At 43.2% G+C, this 18,123-nt stretch overlaps 1 protein-coding gene across 1 annotated transcript; it reads left to right on the top strand.

Annotated features, from left to right (window-relative positions):
* Positions 1 to 2,342: 2,342 nt before the first annotated feature.
* On the top strand, positions 2,343 to 14,413 carry mansc1 (MANSC domain containing 1). Its single transcript, XM_031277379.2, has 5 exons — positions 2,343 to 2,925; positions 4,010 to 4,095; positions 9,393 to 9,731; positions 10,786 to 10,926; positions 13,139 to 14,413. The coding sequence occupies exons 2-5, from the start codon at positions 4,068 to 4,070 to the stop codon at positions 14,215 to 14,217; spliced, it is 1,587 nt and encodes a 528-aa protein (XP_031133239.2). The 5' UTR covers positions 2,343 to 2,925; positions 4,010 to 4,067; the 3' UTR covers positions 14,218 to 14,413.
* The last annotated feature ends 3,710 nt before the right edge of the window (positions 14,414 to 18,123 follow it).

Below are 18,123 nucleotides of genomic sequence, written 5' to 3'. Positions count from 1 at the left end.
TGTGTTTTTTATATTCATTCAAAATCCAAAATAGCATTGATATTATTTTAAAAAAGAGTCCATAACTTTGACTATTGGGTCTGGAATTATTCTGAACTTTTGCTTTTGTCGGCTTACAAATATGTGGTTTCATTTATTTTTTTAAAGATTATTTTTTGGGCATTTTTAGGCCTTTATTGACAGGACAGCTGAAGACATGACAGGAGAGAGAGGAGGGGGGAACGACATGCAGCAAAGGGCCGCAGGCCGGAGTCGAACCCGCTCCCGCTGTGTCGAGGAGTATGCCTCTATATATGGGTGCACGCTCTACCAACTGAGCTCTCCGGGCGGCTGTGGTTTCATTTTTTGAAAGGGTTCGGGACACTCAAACAGAAGGAAATGGTGCATTTGTTAGCGTTTAATTCTGGGGTAGGAGAAACAAACTCTTTGGTGTCTTCATCTTAAACTTTGACCCGCTCTCTGTCTCTTTGTTTTTATAAAGTTATTCTCGCAGGAACAGATGGACATTGTGGAAACACATTTTCCTTCAGGAAAGAAAAAACAGGTGAAAAGTTGTTATATGTATACAAAAAAATAACTTGTAAATGAAAATGATGAGATAGCCCACTTAATAGTAAATACTGTAAACATTTTCATTCATAAGTCTACATTTTGAGTCATGATTTTGAATTTTATTTTGAAAAGTGGATTATTTTTTTAAATCATTATTTTCTCCCAGCAAGTCAAATTATGCTGCGTTCCAGACACATTAGGCTCGTTGGAGATGAACTGCGCCTCGTCTGTAAGGCGGACGAGAGCAGGCGGCAGCAGCCGGGGGCGGTGACAAAAGTCGCAGTCAAGTCGGACAATTTCCAGCCGATTCCAGCAGCCTTCAGGCTGAACAGGAAGTCACAGAAACACTCACATCCTGTTAGGGCCGATTCCGATTTAATAAAATGTTATCGGACCCATATATCTGCTCCTACACAGTCTCCAGTTGTTTTTATTATGACAGAGTAGTTGTTAAAATGCTTTACATGCGATCAGTTGCTGATTTTAATTAACAGACTGTAGTCTGATCAGATTTAGTCTCTCTGACTTCTAAACATAACTACCAGTCACACACGTGTTCTGTACAGAATAAGCCTTTAAATCAGACAAATAGCAGTTAAAATCCCTCCAAATCAAAATCAATAAAAAGTTGATATAAAACGTCGTCATGTTGAGTCGATTCTGAACAGATCAGCTGAGAGGCCGGTTTCCCAGCATGCTGTGGGTCCGCCTGGGTCTTGCAGTCGGTGAAAAGCAACTGCGCCGCCTGGCTCTCAAACCTGCGGCTGCCTTGATCTCGTGAGGTCATCGTTGCCCACGTGTGCATGACGTCAGAGCAAGTCGAGATCAAGTCGGACACAAATCTACCCAGCATGCATTGGGCGGCGATCGCCGGTGATCGATTCTGCGCAGACCTGGCTCATCTCCAACGAGCCTAATTTTTAAGTAAGTTACGACTTCAAGTCACGACTCACGACTTGGTAGCGTTCCAGGCAAAGTCACCACAAACTCTTCTAGCTAGCGTTAGCTAGCGGCTACCTAACGTTGACGTTAGCTAGCGCTAGCTGATACTAGCGATTTCTAGACTGCAACATATTTTGGACTTCATTTAATAAACATAACCTGTAGTAGTACACAATCATATGTGTATTGTTTTGATTACAATGTGCGGAATTACTTTATGTTGCCTATTTATGTCTATTTATGTCTATTTCTCACCGTTAACCACCGCCGTCTGTACAGCATCAACAGGGGACGCCATTGCTGTTTATGTGTGTGTGTGACGTCAGAAACTGTAACTGGGAGAACAACCATCTGGTACCAGTTCACGAGTAGTAAGTTAGGGTTCTGACTGCTGTTCCAGGGACTTTCACCGGTAGAAGGTTGTGAAAACACGAGTTACGTGTTGCCTGGATCACAGCATTATTTTTGTCCTAATTTTTTTATTTTAAAACTCATAATTCTGACTTTGTATGTTCCTAACATTTAGGTTTTTTCCCCCCATACATTTCAAACATCAAATCTTGACTTAACATTTCATAGAATCTTTCTTTATTTTCTTGTCATTAATGATCTTCCATACATACAGGTTTAATAAAGTCAACTATTTCTCTCTTTTATCCAACAGTCTTGCAGAGATATCTTCATGGTGAAGTGTTTTTTTCTCCATATGTATTGTTCATGTTCAGCCTCTTTAATTATTGATGAATCTGCCTTTAAACTGCTTACAGAAAAACAGGGATTTTTATTGAAAAAGCTACGTTTTTTAAGGAAAGAAGGTAGCTTTCTTTTTTTTGTGTGCGTACAGGCTAAATGTGTTTTTTTGAAGCCTATTATTAGTGATAATAAAACTGTGTGTTGCACACAGATTTTGGGATGCAGCCTCTTCTCCCCCCTCCTCCCCCTCCCTTTCAGAGGACAAAGACTAAAATGGGTCAGACTGGAGAGAAGCAGATCTTCCAGCCATCATGTAATGTAGTTCATCATCCTGGTCCTGGAGACAGAAACAAGATGCTGCTGACGGGATTTATGGCTTCTTTTTAACAACAGATCCAACATGTCGCCTGCAGCCTGCAGAGACGATCTCACCCTCTTTATTTAACGAGACGGAGACGGAGACGGAGACACGTTTATTAGCCTATTGGACATTTAAAAAGACAAAATACAGTTTCTTTTAGGGGGGTGGATTTCGGAATCGTGTCAGCGGTTATTTTAATCATGTCCTCTCGGGATGGAGGAAGCATTTTGCTCGCTTACTGGGACTGAACTGGTGTGATTTGGGGATCTTTTTCCTTGCTTCCAGTTTCCAGACACCGACTCATCCGGCTGCTGCTGCCCGACGGAGGGGTGATGGATGCGGCGCCGAGTTAATCTGATTCCTCGGTGAAAATACAGGTACAACCGTGAAGCTGTGCAGGGGGGGATGTGTAGCCTAATAATTAATTAACAGTATAGGCTACCATGTTGCTTTGTGTGTCCCAGTTCAGGCTACATATATAGCCTACGTTTGCACCGTTAAAAAAGCAGTGCAGCGACACGTTTGTACGGCAGGTGATTGGTGGAATAACCCACGCGCGAAGAGTCCCACAAAGGCAGAAATTAGCTGCACAAATAAGTAAGTAATAAATGAGACTGTCAATTTTTTCACCGTTAATTTACAGTAATATACTGGCAGCAGCTTTGCCAGTAAATTACTGTTTATTCACAGTATTCATACTGTTTTTACATTTTAAGGTATTTTACTGTAAATAGCAAGGGCGTAACTTTGGGTTCAACATTGGGGGAGGGGTTGAGAACTATCTAGGGAGGTCCCGGGACATGTCTGCATGTATTGAGAAAACAGACAAGAACATTGAAAAAATAGCAGAATTTTTTTTTGGAAAAAAACTAAAATTGTCGGAATTTAAAAAAAAAAAAAATAATCAAAAAAAAAAGGTTGCAAAAAGTGGCAAAAATATGTCAGAAAAGGCGTGAAAAACTTTGGGGGGAAAACCCTCTGAAAAAGGTGACCAAAAACTCAGAAAGAAAAAATCAACAAAAACATTGAAAACGCAACAAAAACTTAGGAAAAAGTCCAGAATGAATTAAATGATGCCTATGGTAAATAGACATTACAGTTTCTTACTGTATTATTTGGATTTACAGTAATATACTGGCTACCAATCTCAATCATGGTGGGCGGGGCTAAGCTCCGGACGGAGCCACGGTGCCTCTGCTAAATAGTCTCAGGAAGGAACTTGTTTTGGTGGAACATGTGGACGTTCAAAAGTAGTTTTAGTCGTGCAACAGAAAACTCAGATTGGACAGATAGTCTAGCTAGCTGTCTGGATTTACCCTGCAGAGTATTTTTTACAGTGTGGTATTAGTACTTTTACTGCAGTAAGGTACTGAATACTTCTTTTGAGCCGGCTGATAGCGGGTCAGATTGCAGCAGTTGTAAAGGAGATAAGGGGAAATAATGTCTGCGTGTTCCTCCCAGGAGACGGGGTAAAGTCCGGCTCTTTGGACTGTGGACACAAAGATCCAGCGAGCATCTGATGGAGGACGGCGCACACTGTCGGCCCGGTGAGTTTCTGCTCTGAATACAACATATTTTGGGGTTTTTTTAAACTGAAAGCTGAAGACGAAGAGATTAATAGTGGTGGGATGTAACTAAGTACATGTACTCCAGTACTGTACTTCAGTACCAAATGTTGAGGTACTTGTACTTCACTTGAGTCTTTTCTTTTCATGCCACTTTCTACTTCTACTCCGTTACATTTCAGAGAGAAATATTGTACTTTTTACTCCACTACATTAATCTGTTACAGCTTTAGTTACTAGTTACTTTAGTTACTCCGCTACATTCATCTGTCACAGTTTTAGTTACTAGTTACTTTAGTTATTAGTTACTTTACACATTAAGATTACTGCACACAAAACACATGTAGTTTATAAATCTGATGTTTGATTCTAAAGTAAACTAGCCGACAATATAACAACTACAAGTCAAGCTGAGATGATCAGACCATTACACACACAACTGGTTGTGGTGTGTGTGTGTGTGTGTGTGTGTGTGTGTGTGTGTGTGTGTGTGTGTGTGTGTGTGTGTGTGTGTGTGTGTGTGTCTGTCTGTCTGTCTGTCTGTCTGTCTGTCTGTCTCTGTGTGTGTGTGTGTGTGTGTGTGTGTGTGTAGACCATTTAACACACAACTGTGTGTGTGTGTGTGTGTGTGTGTGTTGTTTTTTTAAATGTGAGAACTTTTTCTGCATCGAGTACTTTTACTTTTAATAACTTTTAATACCCTGTACATTTTCCTGATGATACTTACAGACTTTTACTAAAGTAACATTTTCACTGCAGGACTTGTACTTGTAACCGAGTATTTTTTCAGTGTGGTATTAGTACTTTTACTGCAGTAAAGTAAGATCTGAATACTACTTCCAGCGCTGGAGATGAATAAAAACCCCTGACTGACCTCGTTCACTCTCAGTAGAAATCTAAAAATGGAAGCTTCTTGGTCGGCTCCTGAAGGAGTAGCTTCCACTTTTAGATTTCTATTTTTTACTCCGCTGATTGATCTTCCTAATTTTAGTTCTGGTGTTGTCAGCTGAGACAGATCTGGGACTCGGGGACGGTAGAAACAAGATGTCGTAGTGTCACAAACACGTAAGAACTTGTCACTGTGACAAACTGATGACGCTTTAAAGATTTAAAGATTTAAAGATAAAGTCCAACAAAGAGTTCAGTCTTTTTGAAAACTTCTTGAAAGTCACGTAAAGATGATCTGCAGGACTTTATAAACTTTCTGTTGTTGTTACATCTTACTCTCTAAAAGCAGCTACACGCCGGGCCAATAATCTTCCGTCGGACAGTCTGGCGAGGTCGGTGACTCGAGTCTGGTCGGTGTGTTCCGTGCCGTCGTCCGTTGGAGGAGCCGTCGGCCTTCATTTTGGCCGACCCGACGTGCTCAGTCAGAGACAGGACAGTCAGAGACAGGACAGTCAGAGACAGGACAGTCGGGACTCACCCGGAAACGGGGAGCGGATGAGTCTCTCAAAATCTGATGAAAATCTTTTAAACTGACCTTTGTTGATCTGAAATGAAGACAGATTCAGCAACTGCACGGCCTATTTCTCTCTTCAAATGTTTTCAGAAACGTCATTAGAAGAAACGTTATTAACGTCGTCCACCCTGTTATTGTCTTGTGTACTTGTATAATTTATATTTTAATTGCACTATACATGGATGAGAGAAAGCACAGTATGTGGGTGACTGTTGTGACAGTTGGGGCTGGGGGTAAGACTCTTTCTTTATTTTTATTTTGTTTTTTAATTTATGTGTATATGTGTGTGTGTATGTATGTATATGTGTGTGTGTGTGTGTGTGTGTGTGTGTGTGTGTGTGTGTGTATATGCATGCATGTGTATGTATATATACATATTTTTTTTCTTTAACTTTTTGGGGTAAGGACAGTCATGAGATTGGATGGTGGTTTATCTTCCTTCCTGTTTTGATATTTTTGTGAACACAGAGAGCACTTGTATGTTGGTTATGTTCTATTTCGATAAAAATTTATAAAATCTATTTAAAAAAAAAAGAAAAAAAAAAAAGAAACACGTTTCGGTGAACTATTTTAGTCCAATATGAGATCGTATTCTGAACGAGTCGCCAGTAATGGCCGTTCAAAAAATCCAAAATCCGGACGCAGCAGCCAGATCAACGTGACGCGTTCGTCCATCAGCTGCCGGTTTTCATTTTTTGGGCGACAATCCAGATTATCTTAGCTTAGATTAGTTATGGAGACGCATTACGTCTGGTCTCTTCGGTGTTCTGAGGAACTTTTTGGACCAACTCGGGGAGACTGATCAGTCACACTGGCTTTACTGCCGACGGTCGGCCGTCTGGTTGGTGTGTAACGGCCTTCAGTATTTTAAATCACGTTTATTCGTGTGAATGTTTGTCAGATTCATCAAACTCTCCTCTTAACGACACAAACTTCTTATAGATTCATATTGGTTTTGTAAGGCTGCTTCTTCTGCTCCATCTGTGCGTAGATTACATTCACATAAAACATTTATCATACCACGGTTCTCATTTTATGATATTTCAGGCAATAAAACCACTGGGTACGGTTTAGGTAAAGATCATAGTTTGGGTTCAAAAAAGTACGTTTGTTATGTAACTTTTACGTGACAAAGTTAAAGGGTAACTATTTTTGTCAACTTGGACGCTATTTATTTATGTTTTTGTGTGTAAGTGACTGATGGGAACAACAATCTTTGACATTGTTCCAGTATTAAAGGAACACGTTGACTTATTGGGACTTTAGCTTATTCACTGTAACCCCCAGAGATACAAAAAACAAGATCACATGAGACACAGCCATCTTCTAACCGTATACACACTGGGAACTATATTCTCAGAAAAGCAAAGCTCTGCTACTTCTGCTACTTGGGCGGAGTGATTTGCTTTGCAGCAAGCCTTTCTGAGAATATAGTTCCCAGTTTGTTTACGGTTAGAAGATGGCTGTGTGTCATGTGACCTTGTTATTTGTACACGCTGTGACTCTACAAATCACAACATGTAAATAGGAACATGTTGGCGTTATTTTGTCACTTATTGGGAGCAGTCGGCTAGATGGAACCAGTTACCTCCAGGATCTGTGCTAGGCTAAGCTACCGGTGGAGCTGTCAGACAGCCTTACAGCACGCACAGACACGAGAAGGGTTATGTATGGACTTATCTAACTCTGGGGGTTACGGTGAATAAGCTAAAGTCCCAATAAGTCGACGTGTTCCTTTAAAGGTGCACTATGAGTTCCTGCATGGTTTCAGCGCAATTTCATTTTTGTCTTAGATCGTAGGCATCTCTCCTTGATCCACTAGCTGCCTGGTCCCTGAACACACCGTGAAAAAGCCCGGTCTCTGGAGACAACACAGGGGTCGTAAACGTCAAACAGACACTAGAGGCACAGGCTGTGCACCAAAATACAACAAACCACTCCAGCCAATCACTGACAAGATGGTTGGGGGAGGGGGTGGGGATTAGTGTGCATGCACATAATTTGGGGACCGTGAGAAGCGTTGATTGAGTAGCGTGAGTTGTATCTGAGTGTAGCTGCTGGAACGTGGTTTGTTGTATTTTGGGGATGGCTTACCTCGTTATTAACCCACCTCCTCACTAGCTGTGAGCCAGGGGTGCGTTCGGATTACACGGTTTATTCAATCAATGCACAGTAACGCACCGCATTTAACGTCCAGTAACGTTAACGGCGTTGTAACGACGGGAAAAGTAATTAGTTAGATTACCCCGTTACTGAAAAAATAACATCGTTACCTAACGCCGTTCTTTTAAACGGTGTTATTCCAAACACTGACAGCCTGTGCCTCTAGTGTTTGTTTGACGTTTACAACCCCTGTGTTGTCTCCCGAGACCGGGCTTTTTCATGGTGTGTTCAGGGACCAGGCAGCTAGCGGATCAAGGAGAGATGCCTATGATCTGAGACAAAAATGAAATCGTGCTGAAACCATGCAGGAACTCATAGTGCACCTTTAAGTGAGAACGCTGTAACCAGAAGCCACAAACCGAGCTGTAATGTTACCCTACAGGACAAATGTTCAGCATCAGTCAGCGTCCACTAAAAGTTCTGTTTTTGCTGCTGACAGACTCAGAGTATTATTCTAAGTGTCTGACAACATTATGAAAAGGATCCCTACAGAGATAGGATCTGAATACTTCTTCCACCACTGGATTTTGATGTGTAATTTAGATGAATAGACTCTTCAGAGACAGTGTTTTTTGTTGTATCAAATGAAAAGTGAGTAACGTGCGTGTTTTCTGTATGTTTCCTCTGTGTTTCCTCTGTGTTTCCTGTATGTTTATGTGTTTCCTGTATATTTCCTCTGTGTTTCCTCTGTGTTTCCTGTATGTTTCTGTGTTTCCTGTATATTTCCTCTGTGTTTCCTGTGTGTTTCACCTCTGTTTTCTCTGTTTCCTGTGTGTTTCCCCTGTGTTTCCTCTATGTTACCTCTGTTTCCCCTGTGTTTCCTCTGTGTTTCCCCTGTGTTTTCTCTGTGTTTCCTGTGTGTTTCCCCTGTGTTTCCTCTGTTTCCCCTGTGTTTCCCCTGTGTTTCCCCTGTGTTCCCTCTGTGTTTCTCCTGTGTTTCCTCTGTTTCCTCTGTTTCCCATGTGTTTTCCCTGTGTTCCCTCTGTGTTTCTTCTGTTTCCCCTGTGTTTCCTCTGTTTCCTCTGTTTCCCCTGTGTTTCCTGTGTGTTTCTCCTGTGTTTCCTCTATGTTTCCTGTGTTTCCCCTGTGTTTCCTCTGTGTTTCCCCTATGTTTCCCCTGTGTTTCCTCTGTTTCCTCTGTGTTTCCTCTGTTTCCCCTGTTTCCTCTGTGTTTCCTCTGTGTTTCCTCTGTTTCCCCTGTGTTTTCTCTGTGTTTCCCCTATGTTTCCTCTGTGTTTCCTCTGTTTCCTGTGTTTCCTCTGTTTCCCCTATGTTTCCTCTGTTTCCTCTGTGTTTCCCCTGTGTTTCCTCTGTGTTTCCCCTATGTTTCCTCTGTGTTTCGTGTTTCCTCTGTGTTTCCTGTGTGTTTCCTCTGTGTTTCCCCTGTGTTTCCTCTGTGTTTCCTCTGTGTTTCCTGTGTGTTTCCCCTGTTTCCTCTGTGTTTCCTCTGTGTTTCCTCTGTTTCCCCTGTGTTTTCTCTGTGTTTCCCCTATGTTTCCTCTGTGTTTCCTCTGTTTCCTGTGTGTTTCCTCTGTTTCCCCTATGTTTCCTCTGTTTCCTCTGTGTTTCCTCTGTGTTTCCCCTATGTTTCCTCTGTGTTTCGTGTTTCCTCTGTGTTTCCCCTGTGTTTCCTCTGTGTTTCCCCTGTGTTCAGAGCATCGGTGTGGATCTCTGCTCTCTGCTGTGCACTGTGAAGCCGCTCTGATCACATACTGCAGATCTGCCGTCACCATGACTCCCCCAGCGTCCGGCCGACACTCATCACGGACGCTCTGGCCGCCCGCCACCATGCTGGTAACACTGCTGCTGGTGATAACATCACTTCCCATGTCAGCTGCCTTGGAGCCGGAGACGTGTTTCTCCAGACAACACCAGAGCGCCATCGTGAATGTCAGACAGGCGCTGACCAAGCCAACGACAGTTATGGAGACTCGGGTGGTGCGGTCGGAGCGGGACTGCGTCCTCGCCTGCTGCTCAGAGGAAGTCAAACCAGGTGAGATTAGTCTATAGCTCCATTTACATTGTTTTGGTTTAAAAAGCAATATCTTCTGCTACGTTTCCCCCTCTCATTCTTTCTGCTCTGGCGTTTCCCCCTCTCATTTCCCCTACTCTGGCGTTTCCCCTTCTCATTCCCCCTGCTCCAGTGTTCCCCCCTCTCATTCCCCCTGCTCTGGCGTTTCCCCCTCTCGTTCCCCCTGCTCTGGCGTTTCCCCCTCTCATTCCCCCTGCTCTGGTGTTTCTCCCTCTCATTCCTCCTGCTCTGGCGTTTCCCCTTCTCATTCCCCCTGCTCTGGCGTTTCCCCCTCTCATTCCCCCTGCTCTGGCGTTTCCCCCTCTCATTCCCCCTGCTCTGGCGTTTCCCCCTCTCATTCCCCCTGCTCTGGCGTCTCCCCCTCTCATTCCCCCTGCTCTGGTGTTTCTCCCTCTCATTCCCGCTGCTCTGGCGTTTCCCCCTCTCATTCCCCAAGTGTGCTTGGTGGTGACGTAATTTTATGGCGTGCACACCTCGCACTGGGAACACCGTGGCTACCATAAACCTAGCTTTACACTTTGTGAGCTCCATGTCGCAAATAAGCCCCCACCCACACCAGCCGGGCGGCCAATGCAAATTATGAATTATATTTTTTTTAAGCTACTTGGCCGGTGGATGTTTTCTTCTACCCGCCAACTTGGCCGGTGAGTCAACAAGTGACACAAAGAGCCACAATCTGAACGATGCATTTACCCGACACCTCAAGCAAATAACTTCAGTATCTTCATATCTGATTAACTAAAATTATCTATGTTAACTACCCCAGTTCATGCAAACACTAATGTTAAATTTCAACCAATAGGAATACTTGGAATTGATGGTGGAGGTAAATATTCATGAAAAAGGACAAGTTAGTGAACGGGCAACACAGATTTAGATAATGAACAACTAAACACGTTACACACTGGATCTTTAAATATAAATAAAAACATACATCCTCCATCTTTCATCCTTCCCCAGCACTGTGATAAACACTATAATTTAGTTTCTGACAACTGTTTCTGTGTTTCCGAAGGCGCCAAATGCAACATGGCGGTGTTCAACGGCAACAAACACGCTGGCGAGGATAACTGCTTCCTGTTCCACTGTCAGACGGAGCAGGACTGTCCGCTGATGAAGGCTCAGGACGCCATCAACACCTACGACATCTACAAAGGTAACTCCATCTTACCGTGGCCGTAGGAAGCATTGGACATTTGGGTGGGAGTTGGGGTGGGTTAACTCCATAGACAGTATATAAGAATGGACCAACAGATGCCGTGTATCTGGACGGAGACCAGTGAAGGATATTAGAAGTCCCTTTTCCGGTGATGGTTGAGCGTTACTGAGCAGCCTCCAACTGAGCTTGAAGACGTAGATGTGACGTGAGCAACCTGTCTGAAAGTTGGAAGTCTTCTGGTAGCTGTGCCAAGAGAAATCTCAATCATTCCCAATCTAGCAGAGACGGAGAGCGTAGGTATATGTAAGGAGATAACATAGACACAGGCTAATTATTGATCACTAAAATGATAGTTAACATTAGTAATTAAACTTAAACAGCTAATGGAAGTCCAAACTGCCTGAGAGCTTCTCCTGTACTATACGGTAATTCCTCTACTATGAGACAGTAAGTCTCGTGGTTATGACCCAATCGTTAGCCTATTTTTATAAAAACGTCTGCTACGGAGCCATAACGTGAGGTACAAGGTAATGGAGCCTTTTATACATTGTCGTGTTTCTTTAGAAATAAACAAAGGACAAATAGAGTCTTTAAACTCTTCAGATGTAAAGTTATTCTCTGTCAAAGTGACGTCAAAATGAATGGCAGTCAATGGGATGCTAACAGGAGGTGATGGCTTGTTAGCATCAAAATGGCGCCATAGGAGGTTAGCGGTCCAAGGAGAAGCTCACCCCCTTGGTTAATGCCGCGTTCTATTTACCTCGGAACTCGGCTTTAACGAGGTCAAAGTCGTAAACACGCCCCCTGACCTCGGATTTCCGAGCTCGGAACTCGTACAACCTCGCAGTAGCCCGAGTTCAAAATCCAACATGGCTGTCCCCTGTATCAACAGTAGTGAAAGCTGCAGTAACGTAAAGTTATTATTAGCACTTCTGTCTTATTTTTTGTCTCACTAAATCAGTCGTTCACACAGCCATGTCCAACGTCTATCTGTGGACATGTTGTTACGCTGTTTGCATGCACAAAAAACGGTGTGATGCGTTGTTATCGACTGGTATTGCTAACAGTAGCTAACTGGGCTAGAGCTAATGGAAACAATGAAAATCTGACTTTTAAATGGAACGCATTCAACTCAGTTATGACGTCATTCCCAGCTCCGGTTTCCCAGTTCCGAGGTACATAGAATGCGGCATTACTCTCCTGTTGTCTTCCCCATCGACCATGATGCAACTATTTGTTATTTTGGGTCAAAATGTAAAAAGAATTCCAACATTTGGTCGTCTTTTGGACACTTTTTTGAAGTTTCTGTCAATATTTTTCCCACGTTTTTGTAACTATTCCTGACGTGTTTGAATATTATCCTGACGTTTTTGTCACTTATTTCAAAGTTTTTGTCTATTCAGCGGCTGCTTCTAATCTCTGGAATAGTTTCCCATTTCAATAAGAACAGCTCAGACCGCTGAGACTTTCAAGTCCTTGCTAAAAGCGTAACTCTCGCCAAAATGCAACCTAGGGTCTTTTTGTGAATGTACCCGAGTCACCCAAGCCACTTTTAAGATTTACCGTATTGTCGTTTTTGGGTCAAATGGCCTTTTGAATGGGAGTGCTAGGGGCACTTTGATGCTAGCCTCAAAATACACACACACACACACACACACACACACACACACAGACACACAGACACACAGACAGACAGAGAGAGACACACACACACACACACACACACAATGATACACACACAGACACACACACAGACAGACACACACAGACACAAACACAGACACACACACAGACACACACACACACACACAGACACACATAAACACACACACACACACACACAGACACACAGACAGACAGAGAGACACACACACACACACACACACACACACACACACACACACAATGACACACACAGACACACACACAGACAGACACACACACACACACACACACACACACACACACACACACACACACACACACACACACACACACACACACACACACACAGACACACACACACACACACACACACACACAATGACACACACACAGACAGACACACACAGACACAAACACAGACACACACACACATACACACACACACACACAGACACACATACACACACAGACACACAAATACACACAGACACACACACAGAGTTCATCTTTCACATTTCTCTCTGTCTTTCTTTCCTTCCAACAGGTTTGATCCATCCGACCACGGTGAGACCTGTCGCCACGACGACCACCACCACCACCACCACCACCACGAGGCAACCCTCCACCGACACACCGACCACAACCACACCAACAACCACACCAACAACCACACCAACAACCACACAAAAAATCACAACAACAACAACGATGCCGACCATCGCCGTGAGAACGCAGGCTCCCACCACAACAACAGCTCCTCCACCCATCATCATCATCGCCACGATGCCTCCGGTAACAACAGCACCCACAACAACAACAACAACAACAACAGCAACAACAACAACAACAGCACACACAACAACAACGATATCACCCACGGCAACGACAACAACAACAACAACCCCGAAAAAGCCAAACAAAACCAACAGAAAGCAAAATAAAACTCCCAAGAAAGTCAAGCCTCATCCTGTCGTTGCCGCCACGACATCACTTCCTGTGGTAACCGCCGGCAGCAAGGCTGCAGAGAGAACTACTGACACACCACAGCCGACCACAACAACCACAACAACTACAAAAACTACAACTCCCTCTACAACAACTACAAAAACTACAACTCCCTCTACAACAACTACAAAAACTACAACTCCCTCTACAACTACAAAAACTACAACTCCCTCTACAACAAAAACTACAACTCCTTCTACAACTACAAAAACTACAACTCCCTCTACAACAACTACAAAAACTACAACTCCCTCTACAACAACTACAAAAACTACAACTCCCTCTACAACAACAACAACGACAACCACCTCTACCCCATTTCTTCCCATCACTGATTGGTCCACGGCGACTTCGGCGCCGGCTCTGCTCATCGTCCCCAAAGGCGCCGATCAGTCGGAGCTCCCGCTGCAGAACTTGAGCGCTGGCCGCGGGGACGGGGACGGGGCTGCGGCCGCGGGGACGCCAGGAGCGTTAAAAACCGGCATGGTGGTGTTTATGGTTCTCGGCCTCGCCGTGCTCACGCTGGCTCTGGCCGCCGCCGGCCGCAAGGCAATGGAGTCCTTCGACAGACGCCATTACACGAGACTGGAGCTCAACGACCTGCACTACGAGGTGTGAGGATGCGGACGGGGTGTGGGGGGGGGTAAGGTGTTCGGTTTCTAAGACGGAGAAACGGGAAAAACTTAAAACAAGTTAAAGGTTCCGTAGGTAGGATGGTGAAGATCCAGGACTTAGCCAAAAAATTTGAACATCAACAACTTCTCAGTCCCTCCCCCCCCTTTCCGCTAAAGCCCAAAACGTTCTCCTAAGCCCCTCCCCCCACAAGGGAGAATGAATGCGTGTGCATGAGCAGTGATTGACACGCAGTTAGACACCCCCCCTGGCCCTGATTGGTGCATTTGAACAGTTAGACACGCCCCCTGGCCCTGATTGGTGCATCTGAACAATTAGACACGCCCCCTGGCCCTGATTGGTGGTGCATCTGAACAGTTAGACACGCCCCCTGGCCCTGATTGGTGCATCTGAACAGGGAGCGGTGGATTTTTGTAAGTCTTACCTACTGCACCTTTTAATTTACGATTGTTAACGTTGTGATAATATTTTAATTTCAAAACAACACAAAGTTTCACAATAAGACAGGGGTGTCAAACTCAACTGCCCTATTCATTCATTCATTCATTCATTCATTCATTGCCTCGAAAGATCATTGAGGGGCAGCACAGGAAAGAATACCCCGTCATAAGAAAGAAACTTTACTGAAGAATTGATGGATAAAATGTGATAAATAAATTACACTGTAAACCTTTTGGTGTAAATTTACAGCTAAATCACAGTATCTTACTGTTTTAATGTTCTACAGGATTATACTGTAAATGGCAATGCATTCTGGGAGGAAATATTAGGCTACGTCCACACGTACCAAAACATTTTTTTTTTAACTTGTCTTCCCTGGATTCGTTTCAAGAATAGTTGCGTCCAAACGGATCCATTTCTAAAGACTCAACGCGCTACTTCATATTCCAGGCCTATAGGCGGCGCTGTTTCTGCTACAGAAATTCACAAAAAACGCTAAAGAAGAGCATCGTCACTTCCACTTCCCATCATAACATGACTAGACTATAACGTTCTCTTAATACATCCATGAACTAGCTATAATAACTTTCACCACTGCTCATTTTTATAAAGGCCGGCGCAAGAAAACGTGTCTTTGTTTACGTTGTATAATGTGCTGTTGGATTGTTTTTTATTTTGCAATTCTGTCTGCCATCGGACATGATTGCAGCGCGCTAGCTGGCAGAGCTAACGTTAGCTCTGCTAACGCTGCTAGCTAACATCGGCAGTCAACAAACATCAATGATCCAATGTCTTTTTGATAATCTCCACGTTTTTTCTTGCAGTAGCTTTTCTACAATAAGCCGTGGTAAACGTTACTATAATCCATTCAAGGAGTTGATAAGAAGACAGATTAGCTAGCTAGCTTCCACTTTATAAACAGCTAGCTAACCATAGCAGCTAATGTTAACGTTACGTCGCTGCTGTAGCGGTCAGCTACTTTAGCGATGTTTAACGTTAGCTACATAACGTTAGCAATATATCTTGTGTAGAATCCAGGACCGGCAGAGCAGAGGGAAGTGTCAGGGAGCAGAGACAAAGTATTTAGCTAGATGAAGTGAGCTGGTTTGACCAGCTGGTTTGAGATGGGATACGCTCGCTTAGCGTCACCGCAGTCGTGTGTGGCCGTGCACTAGTGCGGGGCTGCGGGTAAGAGGTCGGGGGGTGTGGCGATGACATCATCGATCCTGACGTATTCGTATTTTCCGTCCAAACGAAGCCAAAAGGGAGCCGTTTTCAAATTTTTTCACCCTGGGACCAGGTTTCAAAAAAGTGCGTTTTCAGGCAGTGCGTTTACTGAGTTTGTTTGGACGGTCGGCCCAAACGATGCTAAACGTGCTTTTGCATCAAAAAGCGTCTCCGTGTGGATGGCCCCTTAATATTACAGCGCTATCTGTGAATGTTACAGATTACAGGTATTTACTGTTGACACCAATGCATCTTGGGAAAATAAAGGAAAAGGCGGGAATAACACTGCAGCCGGTATATTACTGGAAATTAAAATAATACAGTAAGAAACTGTAAATGTCTATTTACCATAATTTACAGGAGGGATGGGGGGTTACAACCCCCCAATAATTCATTCTGGACTTTTTCCGAATTTTTTGTTGGTTTTTCAATGTTTTTGTTGATTTTTTTTTTTGTTTTTTTGGACAATTTTTGACGTTTTTCTTGCTTCTTTCTGAGTTTTTGGTCGCCTTTTCAGAGGGTTTTTCTTCAAAGTTTTTCACGCTTTTTCTGACATTTTTGCAACTTTTTTCAACGTTTTTGTCGCTTTTTTCCAATATTTTTTTTTTCTAAATTCTTTTTCAATGTTTTTATCTCTTTTCTTAATACATGCAGACATGTACATTCAAATAATACAGTAAGAAACTGTGTGTCTATCTTTCTGTAAATAAACAGTAGTTGCTGCGAGTATATTACTGTAAATTTACAGTGAAAGGTTTTACAGTGAAGGATAATACGGATACAAAAGAGAGTACAATTATGTAAAGCAAGTACAAGTAGAAGTTTGCAAGTTTAAAACCAAATTCCTAAATTGTCCAAAAGTTGGGCCACACACTAGCCTGGGAAAACCCTGATGAACTTCTGGCAAATTTGAGATTTGCTCTGCAAGTCCGTCTGGCCAAGAGCCCATTCAAGCCCATTTCCAAGTTTTCCAAATCGAGGCACCAATCACAACCGTTGAGGCGGGCTCTACACCAATCACAACCATTGAGGCGGGCTTTACACCAATCACAACCGTTGAGGTGGGCTTTACACCAATCGCAACCGTTGAGGCGGGCTTTACACCAATCACAACCGTTGAGGCGGGCTCTACACCAATCACAACCATTGAGGCGGGCTTTACACCAATCACAACCGTTGAGGCGGGCTCTACACCAATCGCAACCATTGAGGCGGGCTTTACACCAATCACAACCGTTGAGGTGGGCTTTACACCAATTGCAACCGTTGAGGCGGGCTTTACACCAATCACAACCGTTGAGGCGGGCTCTACACCAATTACAACCGTTGTGGCGGGCTCTACACCAATTACAACCGTTGAGGAGGGCTTTAGACCAATCACAACCGTTGAGGAGGGCTTTAGACCAATCACAACCGTTGAGGAGGGCTTTAGACCAATCACAACCGTTGAGGAGGGCTTTAGACCAATCACAACCGTTGAGGAGGGCTTTAGACAACACCGTGAGGGGGCTCTACACCACACCGTTGAGGCGGGCTTTACACCAATCACAACCGTTGAGGCGGGCTTTACACCAATCACAACCGTTGAGGCGGGCTTTACACCAATCACAACCGTTGAGGCGAGCAAATAAAGCAAAACAAAGATTACATTTTTAAAAGCAGCTTCCACACAGCAAACTGTTTTGCAGCCTGAATATGAAAACACTGCTTCTGTGGAAACTTCTGAGTCTCAAAGTCAGCTTGAAGAAGAAATGCAACACGATACAAATCAAGAAACATCACAATGATGCAACAAATTATATATAAAATTAAATATCACCATCAATCTTTCCGAATCGTTGATTCTCAACATTTGGACTTTTGTCTCAGAATTATTTTGTTATTTTTTTAAATAATATTTTTCTTCTTAATTCAGACTTTAAAAAAATAAATTTCAATCACTTATTAGTTTTTTGTTGCTACGGCGGCGTTTTGCTGCCAACGTCACAACAAAAATATTTGCTCAGTTTTATAACGTCAAAGTTTTCTTGTTTAAAGAAAATCTTTTTCACGTTATTACAAGATATTTTAATTTTATTATGACAAATTATTTTTATTATAAACGTTTTCTTTGTGTTGTTAAATTACTTTATCTTGTTATATCGTAAAATGTTTACGATATATCGCAAAATGTTTACGTTAAATCGCAAAATGACGCAAAATGTTTACGTTAAATCGCAAAAT

The sequence above is a fragment of the Sander lucioperca genome, chromosome 20 (genome assembly GCF_008315115.2).
Source record: "Sander lucioperca isolate FBNREF2018 chromosome 20, SLUC_FBN_1.2, whole genome shotgun sequence".
NCBI lineage: Eukaryota > Metazoa > Chordata > Actinopteri > Perciformes > Percidae > Sander > Sander lucioperca.
This window is presented reverse-complemented; position numbering and strand designations above follow the sequence as displayed.

Bases quoted from the DNA above. Each gene is read 5' to 3' on its own strand.
- mansc1 (XM_031277379.2), top strand. From the start codon at position 4,068: ATGGAGGACGGCGCACACTGTCGGCCCG. The intron at 4,096-9,392 runs GTGAGTTTCTGC...CCCTGTGTTCAG, and splicing joins CGGCGCACACTGTCGGCCCG to AGCATCGGTGTGGATCTCTG. The intron at 9,732-10,785 runs GTGAGATTAGTC...GTGTTTCCGAAG, and splicing joins CTCAGAGGAAGTCAAACCAG to GCGCCAAATGCAACATGGCG.